Source organism: Anoplophora glabripennis, unplaced genomic scaffold (genome assembly GCF_000390285.2).
Source record: "Anoplophora glabripennis isolate ALB-LARVAE unplaced genomic scaffold, Agla_2.0 scaffold1281, whole genome shotgun sequence".
Lineage (NCBI taxonomy): Eukaryota > Metazoa > Arthropoda > Insecta > Coleoptera > Cerambycidae > Anoplophora > Anoplophora glabripennis.
Window position 1 is genome coordinate 46,762 of NW_019417628.1, and position 10,660 is coordinate 57,421.

At 32.5% G+C, this 10,660-nt stretch overlaps 1 protein-coding gene across 1 annotated transcript; it reads right to left on the reverse strand.

The window, feature by feature from the left end:
- Positions 1-608: 608 nt before the first annotated feature.
- LOC111692434 (craniofacial development protein 2-like) lies at positions 609-1,456 on the reverse strand. Its single transcript, XM_023456443.1, has 2 exons — positions 1,165-1,456; positions 609-1,084 (listed from the first exon to the last, which is right to left on the reverse strand). The coding sequence occupies exons 1-2, from the start codon at positions 1,454-1,456 to the stop codon at positions 609-611; spliced, it is 768 nt and encodes a 255-aa protein (XP_023312211.1).
- Between the last annotated feature and the right edge of the window lie 9,204 nt (positions 1,457-10,660).

A 10,660-nucleotide genomic window follows, 5' to 3' on the forward strand; every position in this document is an offset into this window, starting at 1 on the left:
CACTGTTTGTTTCCTGTTGTTTAATATTTTACTTGTTCCACATGTCTTCTTGGCACATTCCAATATTATTTCTTTAAACATATTCCATAGTTGATTCGCGCTAATATTTTCATTGTCTGCCAATATTTTGTCTGTTTCTGCGTTTATCAGCTGTTCATATTTTTCTCTCACTTTTGGGTTTGTTAGCATGTATGATTTTATTGTTTCATGTTGTCTCATCTTATCGGTTTTCTCGTTTATTTCGTATTTTGGGTTCTTATCATTCTTAATATTAGTTACCACCAAGTAATGATCACTATTTATTTCTGATCCTCTTTTAACTCTCGTATCCATAATCTGCTTTCTATTATTCTTCTCAGTTAACACATAATCGATTAATGATTTTACTCCTCTGTTGCCTTCTACTCGCGTGTATTTATGTATCTCTTTGTGTTCATAAAAAGTGTTTGTTATAATCAGGTTATTTAATAGGCAATACTCCAGCATTCTCTTTCCATTATTATTTCTTTTATTTTCACCATATTGACCTATTACTGTCATATCTTCCATCTTTCTTACCCACTCTACTGTTAAAATCTCCTAACACATATACTATTCCTTTACTTTCTTCAATGACTAATGTTAATTCCTCCCAAAATTTTTGCTTTTTCATCTTCATCTGGCCCATATACACATATCACAGTCATTTGTTTTCCATCTCTTTTATTTATCTCCACTGTTAAAATTCTCTCCGTATGTGCTTCCCATTTACTCACACTTTGTACTAATTTTTGATGAATTATGCATCCGACACCTGCTGCTGTCCTTTTATTATTTTCTACTCCACTATATATTAACAAGTGACCATTTTCTAATTCCATCACCCCTTTATTCTTTTTCTTTGTTTCTGACACTGTTAAAATATCCAGTCCTGCGTTTTGAAACTCTTGCATCAGTTCATTTTCCTTTCCATTAATGCTCCTTATATTCCACGTTCCTATTTTCCATATTTCTTTTGTTTGTCCCTTTTCAGAGTTCTTTCCTTTTCCTTGGCTGTTCGTCAACTTATTTACCGTCTTGTCAGGATTCTGATCAGTATCATTTCCTAGTTTTTTGGATTCACTAACTCTAGTGTTTCTCTCGCCCTATTCCATCTCCACTCCTCTCCATCAATTATAATCTTACTATACCCAATTTTAACGTTCTTTCCTTTTTTCTTCTCTTCTATTGCCCTCTTTCTTATTTGCTTCTCTTTTTTCTGCTCTTTCTTGGTCATATCTTCATTGATGTAAATTCTCTTGCATTTATTCCTCAGTTTATATTTACTTTTCATTACTTTATCTTTGTCCTTAAATTTTTCGAATTCTATTAAATATGTTTCCTGTCCCAATTTTTGAACGTTTTCTATCTGTGTTTCAACCTCAATTTCTTTCACTAATAACTCTTCCATATCTTTCTTAAGTGTTTCAGTTTGCATTTTTAATCCTGTCAAAACAATATTATTTTTCCTTTTTTCCTTTTCTAGCCATTCTATTTTATTTTCTATTATTTCCATTTTATCTCTTATTTCCTTATTTTCTTCTTTTAATTTATAAACATAATAATATAAAAAATTAATTCTTTAGATTTTTTTTAGTCGCCATCTTGTCAAATAATTTGTAAGTTTTTATAAAGACCTTGTAGCTATTGTTTTTTATCAACTGCTAAAATAAGACCCTGTATAATACGTTTTAAATAGAATTTTTCTTCGTTAAATAATAAACGTTTAAGTCAATTTGTTTAATATAAGTACCACTAATTTTGATAGCTGGTTTGACTGTTTTAGAATTTAATGCTACAGGCTGTTTTGCTGAGACAGCAAAGGCAGCTGTGCTAGCGTTTGTTAACTTGGTTTTCTTATTACACCTAAGCGGAATAATTTATATTTCAATACAATTTGCTATTTAAAAGAATTATCATTGGGCCTTAATATGAACTTAAGAAATATATAAGAAAATTTAAGACGAAGAAGGATTGACCCTTTCTGTTCTATTTTAACATACATTCCTAAAGTAAATTCCAGTAAATATTTTTTAGCCGTAGTCTGTAATAATTAAATATACGGGCATTTATGATTACATTTCCGCGCTCCACTTGCAACGCCATCTACGGATACCCGCTCGGCTGCGTTATGAACTACTATTGCGAAATGAAAATCGCGACTACTGTCTACGTCACCGCTCGACCACGTTTGGGACCGGCGGTCGCGGGCGAAGCCCTATACAATTTAGGTATACCTACGCGGGGTACACGCGAGAGGCCTACGCACAATACTCTTGTCTACGTGGGGAATCCTACATACCTACATGAAGATACCTGCATGGGGGCCCTGGGGGCAAAGCCCTAGGTGGGGGCCAAGCCCTAGGTGGGACAAAGCCCTAGGTGACATTTTGAATTTCCCGCAAAAAAATGCTGCGCTCTGATTGGCTGGCGGGGAAGGGGAGGAGGAAGGGAAAATTTGGAGGAGTGGGGGTAAAATTGGTCAAAAATGACCAGGATGAACCTCCATAAGAAAATACATGGGATTTTGGCTCCATAGTAACATAGCCTATCTATTCACACGGTTACAAAACCATTAACAATTTAAAGCGTTTATTCAAATCTATCACCGTCCATATCTCCCGCATTTTTCCAACTGCATCTATCATACCATACGGCGCAGCGAACGTGTAGGACATCGACAAAATGACTTAAATGGGATAGAGACTATTTCTACAAGAACAATTTCAAGGCGACTGGAGATATCACAAACCAAAGTTTGCGGATATTGCGTGAGAATTCACTCAACCCGTACCATTTTCAAAAAGTTCAAGCTTTAGAACCAGCTGATTTCCCCAATCGTCTGAATTTTGCAGTTGCAGCTAAATCGAAGTGCAGCAGACGCTAACTTTATTTTTATTTTTAAAACAAAGTGCGCTGGACAGATGAACGCTGTTTAACTCGTGCTGACATTTTAAACAGGTAAAAAACATATTACTTTCTCAAAAACAATAAGTACCTACCTAGGTTACACCAAAGTTTATATTTACACTAAAGTTTACATTTATTATATAAACTTTGGTTATACGCAACTGCATATTGAATAATAAATTGAATTACTAAAACTGTGTATTATTTAACATAATAAAATATAAAACGTTAAAACGTTAATAATATTAACAATGATAAATTGTAATAACTGTACATTGGAAAACAATCATCCCTATTCATTAGATTTTCCTTTGATAAAAGACCAACAACTTTTTGCTCTACTTTGCATGGAATGCGATCCTACTACAGTTCGTATTAGTCTAGGAGCCAGATAGGGTTCCGTTTACTAGTTATAAAAATAAAAACTTTTTACAGCCGTTTAAACATTTAATTTGTTAATAACAATTAAACTCACCACTTTCAGGCTTTGCGACCAAGTTTTTTGGATTCAGGAGCTCAAAATACTACGAATAAGTTGTTTGCAGCCGTGGCACTCTGTTGACCACGGCACCCTATCTGGCTCCTAGATTATGCACACTTACACGTGCAAATTAAAAGTGGGTCAAATAAAAAGGTTATTGACCCTAGATAGAGTTGTTTATTTGTCTCCGTCCGATTGTTTTTATCTTTATATTTAAATACTACATACATTTCACCCTCTCTTTATAATTTATCTAGTGAGTGTTGTTTTTTTGTGTCATTATTTTTGTAATGATATTGAAATGGTTGTGAAATGAAATTTAAATTACTTGAACTTTTGGAGTTTTGTAGCTTCAATATTAAATTTTATTTAAAGTGAAACAGAGCTAATTTCTTTGCAGCCGTAATAGTCACATTTGGTCAGATGAAAACCCGCACACTACTCGTCGGTTTAGCTTTTGGAGGAGGTTCGGTGTCAATGTATGGGCAGGAGTATATGGCGATCGTTTAATTGGGCCGCATTTTCTACCTGAACATCTGAATGAGCCGCGTTGCTTTCAATTTTTAGTAGAATTGTTTGAAAACCTTCCCCTTTAGATGCTACGGGATATGTGGTATATGCACGACGGAGATCCGGCCCATTTTGCTCACGATGTCCGTGGATTTTTAGACGATCAATGTCCCAATCGGTGGATAGGGAGATGAAGGCCCATAATCCTATGGACATATGAGGTTATATGAAATCTGTCATGTATCACACCGAGGTAAAGAATGTAGAGCAGTTGCGGAATCGTATCGAAGATGCCGCTGAAGAAATACGTAACAACCCTGGTTTATTCCATCGCATCTGCCGCTCATCTATCCAACGTGTACACTTGTGCATAGACAGTAACAGTAATGTATTTGAACATTTGCCCGAAGGCTTACAACAAATTAAAAAATTAACATTATGATGTGAATAAAAACTGATTTTTGGCAAGGCATGCTCAGACCTCCTCGAGGTTCTTGCTGGGCAACAATAACAATTTAATGTGTTGATTGCATAATTATAAAAAATAATTTATAGCATTTTAAATTATTATTGGCTAACGTGAGCAAACCGTTTATTTATTGTCTTTATATGTGCGAAAATATATAAATATGGCAACGTTACATCTAGGGCGCATTGTTCATATTGTAGCCGTGCGCAAATTCTGAATAAGCGACTAACGTCAGCCGGTCAGTAACAGCCTAAAAAGGGGATTAAATAATGATTTGAAAATTTTTTTTTCTGCTTAAATATGCATTTAATTTTTTTTTAATCACTCCATCGTATTATACTCATTTTTCTCTATCTGTTCTTAAAATTAATGACATTATGACTGAATCACCCTGTATAACCTAAATTGAAAATACATTATTTAGATAGGTACACTATTTTGTTTGAACTTTTTTTCTTTTATTGCCATAACATCAGTATGAAGGACGCTGTCTTCAAATTATTATTATTATAAATGTATGTAAAATATTCTTGGTAAGTAGCAGGTAAAATTTTCAGTTTTGGCCACAATACCGTCACCAAATTTGGTTTTACTAAACCTCATCTTCACTTATACTTTTGATTTATTATTATTATTTATCTTTAATATTCTTCAGTTCTTTATATTCTTGTTCAACTTTTGAAGATCCATCTTGAATGTAAATTAATGTTATAACTGAGTTCAAATAGTCTCATATATGTATATGTACCTTACCCACCCATATTTCTCCGGTACCCCCCTCTATCTTATTTACCCTCCTACTTTTTATAGTGGAAGGGTTAGGCTATCAGGATATATATACCTGCATTAAACAAGTAAATGTATCATTATATCAACATTTAATTATTTAACTTGAAAATATATATTTTCTTATTAATATGGTTTACAAGGGTAAGTAATAATTGAAACCTTAATATCTCGGAAATAATAAATTATTTTTTTGTGATTATCTAGTTTTTGTCTAATATAGGTAAATTTGTTACAGATTTTGTCAACTGTCCATTAGTTCCCCATCATCGTCTCTTATGACGTCGGTTGGCAAAACATTTGAAAAAATGTAAACGCAGCCTGTATCAGCAACAATTAGTTGCCTGTAATCGTTTCTTACGACGTTGGTTGGTAGAACATTTGATAAAATGTAGATGCAGCCTATATCAGCAACAAAATTTAAATCTATCACAAAATAATGTTTGAATTATATTGCATTGTTTTAATAAATAAAATACTTTAAAAGCTCACTGTGATTAATTTTTATATAAGAAAAAGTGTCAGCAATTGGCTACCACACCATATGCAAATGTGGTTAAATATATCACAAAATATAATGTTTATATTATATTGTATTGTTTTAATAAATAAAATATTCTAAAAGCTCACTGTGTTTAATTTTTATATAACAAAAAGTAATCAAATTCCCATATTAAAACAAATGTTATGTGGTGTAAAAAAAACACTATAACATTAGACGCACTAGTTAGGTATTCTTTAATTAACACAGCAAAGTACTAGCAACAACAGTTACTTGGAATTATTTTTATCAAAGTAAGAACTAGAAACATGCTTCGATCCATCTGCATCCTTAAAATAATCCTTAAGCCTGTATCAGACAATGCAATTTTGTTGCAGGGATTTGGTTGCCGCGATAGAATCCATGAAATTTTTCTTATCAGACTATGCAATTCTGTCGCGGCAACTGAATTGCATGAATTAGAACATGCTCTATTCCGTGCAACAAAATGGCAGGGATTCTAGATACTTATATGTCTGTAATAGAACATGCATCAGAAGTATTAGCATCTACAGTGAAAAAAAATAATGACATATGTGCATTTGGACATACAATAGCTACAGAATTAGGCAAAATTAAAAATCCCCATATTTTACGGGAAACAAAAAGACACATATTTAATTTAGTAATGGATGCCCAAGACAATGATTCAAATTAAAGTTTCATGATTACATGATTTGTAAATGTAAATTCAAATAAATATCTATGAAATAAAGCAAGAATAACTTTTATATCTTAGGTTAATATGGCCGATTTCATTTTTTATTACTAATAAATATTTATAATAAGCCATAGTAAAGTGGGTTGATTCTCAGGACTTTCCAAGATTAGTACTATTGTTTTAATGTTATTAACACTGCTTATCATAGTAAAAAGCAAGCTCCTATGTTTTGCAACAAACATATACAACACTCGTAATTATAACCTACGACTCGTCAAAAGAAACACTTCTCCAGGTAATAGTTGTACAAACTAGAATTTTATTATTATTAACTGGGTATTTTTAAAGCAATCATTTTTTAAAATTATAACAGGTACGAGGGACAAGTGGGGATCAGTAACATACAACAAACTTCATAAATAAAATTTCTATTCAAAATTAAGTTATAACAAGCTACGCTAAGTCATTTTGCCATGGTACTTGGCCTTCGTTCACTACATAATTCATAAACTCTTGTCTAAAATCGATGGCATGCCTCATTGGCCTATTTCCACCCTGTTGGCTTAAACCATAACGAAAAGTAAAACGTCGATCTATTCCAGCATTATCTTCCTCCTCGCATGTCAATGGACAGTTTACTCTTAAAAAATTATGAAGAACACAACAATTCAGTGTAATTAGTTCAACTTTTGCAGGTGACAAATTCATAACAGTTAATAAAACTCTCCATTTATTACTTATTATGCCAAAGGCATTTTCAACTACTCTACGACAGCGACTCAATCTATAATTTAATACCCTCTGTGGCCATGTCATATTGCGAAATGGAAATGGTTTTAAAATGTGTCTAGATAAAGGAAATGCTGCATCGGCTACTAAAACAAATGGCACATTCATTCTTCCTGGTAAAGGGCGTTCAGCTGGGAAGTTTAATCTATTGTTGGATATAGCAGCAGATAATATACTTCTTTGGAATACTCCACCATCTGATATTCTGCCATTTGTTCCACAATCAACATATAAAAATTTATAGTCCGCATCCACCACTGCCAACAACACAATACTGTGTTGTTGCTTATAATTGTAATATGCCGAACCAGCACTACGTGGGGCTCGAAATATTATGTGCTTCCCGTCCATAGCACATTTGGAAGATTCCATTTTTCATAAAATTCTTGGGATATGTTTAGCCACTGAGCTGCAGTATTAGGGACCTAAAGAAACAGTCACAGTAATAGTGATTTATTGATATTTTGTTTTCACTCACCTTTAAGTAATCCTGCTTTAAATTATTATAAATAGTTTTACACACTACAGGAATAAATTCAGATATAGTAGACTGACCAACTCTAAATGTGTAATGTAAACTTTGATATGATTCTCCTGTGGCTAAAAATCTTAAAGTTATTGTTAATCTATCAGAAGCACTCAAAGATTCTCTCATGTGTGTGCTTTGAACTTGGATATCATTTTTTACTAAACTTAAAAGTTTTTCATATGTCGGTTTATCCATTCTGAGAAAATTTTTAAAACTACCCAAATCTTTGCATACTTGAAATTCTTCGTTAACCAGGTTTAAACAGCCTTGAGAGCGTTTTAAAATCCACGGTCGAACCCACCATCGTCTTGATATTATAGCTGTTGTTAGTAATACTGTTGAAGCCGCTATTAAAGCTATACAGCAATTTATTTTAGAAGTTTCATCCATAACAATGTTTTGCTTGAATCTTAAATTAAAAGTAGTAGGTAGTTTATAATGCGCAGTTGGTAACACTTCTACAAACTAAATAAAATGCGGCAATTCTGTCCCATTGTGTGATAATAAGCATGCAATTTTACCCCCACAACAAAATCCCCGCAATTTTGTCGCCGCAACAAAATTTCATTGTCTGATACAGGCTTTAGTTTCACATGGGAAACATTTTCTGTTTGGTAGGTCGCAATCTCCTCCGCATTTGATACACTTATCACTGGAACAGGCATATTGCAATCAATAAATAAAACTGTTCAGCACAATTCTGATGTAATAATAATTGAAGAAATATAAAGTCACCTACTTTTATACCAGCACAGACACCAGACAGGTTAGGTATCCTCAAAATAATACACAAATATGAATATACAACTTTATAGTTAGAAATATGTTTACAAAACCTTTCATAGTAAATACGCGATCGATGATTATTATCTAAAATACTACTTATAGTAAATGATACATCGTTAATTCTTTTCTGAAAGTGAGCTCTATCACTGATCAATTCCATNTTCATAGTAAATACGCGATCGATGATTATTATCTAAAATACTACTTATAGTAAATGATACATCGTTAATTCTTTTCTGAAAGTGAGCTCTATCACTGATTCCATCCAATTTGATTTTCTTGCTTTTTCAAACCAGCCATCAAGGTCCATAAGTATATAAGTTTTATTATTATCCAAGTTAAACACAACCCGCTTTTGACCAATCATTGTATCAGAAGAAATGCTAAAAAATCATCAACAACCCTACTACTAATAATAGATCATAACCCTACTACTAATAATAGATCATAAATAATACAGAATCACCCCCCTGAATATTGACGATTATTTCAGACACCTGTATAAAACAGAAAAATAGAGGTTCTAATTTGTTTCAGTTTCGGTAGCTGAAACCTTTCCACACAGTGATAAGGAATATGAAAACGTGGTAGGTGAGTGGTTCCGCCAAGGGAAACTGAGATTAACCAGAGAACAAAACTACAATAAAGAAAATTAATATACATATTATCTATTTGTATTGTGAAAATAATATATTTATTTTTAATATATATTTATGTATTAAAAAATGTTTGGTATCTTGTTGCATAAATACTAAAACACTACTAATTTATTGTCTACTATTTATTTGTGACATTGTTTATTATTTTTTCATTTAATTGGGTATTAGCCACAGCAGAATATCTGAAAAATATAAAACATTTTAATAAATAACCCCTTGCGTTAAATGGATCCGTCAAATTAATCAAAATAGTTAAGGGGTTGTTTTTGAAATTTAATGTTTAACAAGTTCACTATACACTTTACTCTTTACGTTTTGAGAACTACCCGTTCTCGTTGTCAAAACTTCGTTATCTACATTCCATAAAATATATAAACAAAAAAAAAACAAAATAACTCAAATTTGATCTTCAAGTCAAAATCTTGTTGAGTTTTTATAACTAGAACGGATAGTTCTCGAAACATAAACGAGTAAAGTGCATGGTGAATTGGTAATCAAAGAACTATAATTTATCTTCATTCTTAGTGTGAGAGAGATATCTCTATTTAGCCAAATATTAATTTCAAAAACAACCCCTTGACTATTTTGATTAATTTGACGGTATCCATTGCAAGGGGTTATTTATTCAAAATTTTTATATTTTTCAGATATTCTGCTGTGGCTAATACCCAATTAATTGAAAAATTACTACTAATCTGTTACATCAGTATAAGAGATCAAATATGCTATATTTTATGTGGCTGTAATATATATGTTACAATAATTGTTACATATATACAGGGTGATTCACAACTTATCCAAAAAAATTTGGGAATAGATGCGGCACGAGAAATGGAGTCAATATTGTAAAAAAAATTTTGTAAAATCCTTATAGTTTCTGAGAACAAAATTATTGAAGTTATAGCACATTAAACCACTACATAGCTGGACAACTGTAGTCTCTAGCGTCATTCGCAATACGCGTGGAGAGCCATGTGACTCCTGATACTGAAATCTGTTGTTGCGGTAGTTTTTACCTGTTATCTGTGGTATTTACATCAGTTTTTTAAAAGTTAGTGTCAAAAATGACTTGCGTGTACAGCAACTCAAAGTTGATGGATATCGTTTTAATTTATGGTGAAGCAAGACAACATTTGTATTATGGTGAAGTATTTGTGTTATGGTGAAGCAAGACATCATTTGTGTTAGTTCGTAGAAAGTGAGTAAGACGGACCCAAATGTGTTTACACGTGAGTGGATAAAATTTTGAACAATTGCTGTTGCAGCATCGGGTATGTCAAATGATTTTATTATTTAAAAACACAAATTAATTTTATTAATAATTAATAAAGGCAAAAGCATTTGAATTTGCCGATATAAAATAGGTGCGATAAAATTCTATTTACATATTTCTTTCCTTGCGAAAGTTTTTGTCCGTTTTTATCACGCCGCCATACCGGTCGCATTGTGCGAGGTCAGGTTTTACAGTGGACCAGTTTCCAGTGCCGTGCAGAAGTGTATTTTTAAATCAATTTCGAACTG

Excerpts from the sequence above, each read along its gene's own strand:
- LOC111692434 (XM_023456443.1), bottom strand. The coding sequence starts at position 1,456 with ATGCAAACTGAAACACTTAAGAAAGATATGGAAGAGTTATTAGTGAAA. Across the intron at positions 1,085-1,164 it reads GAACGTTAAAATTGGGTATA|GAAATGATACTGATCAGAAT; the intron begins GTAAGATTATAA and ends CCAAAAAACTAG.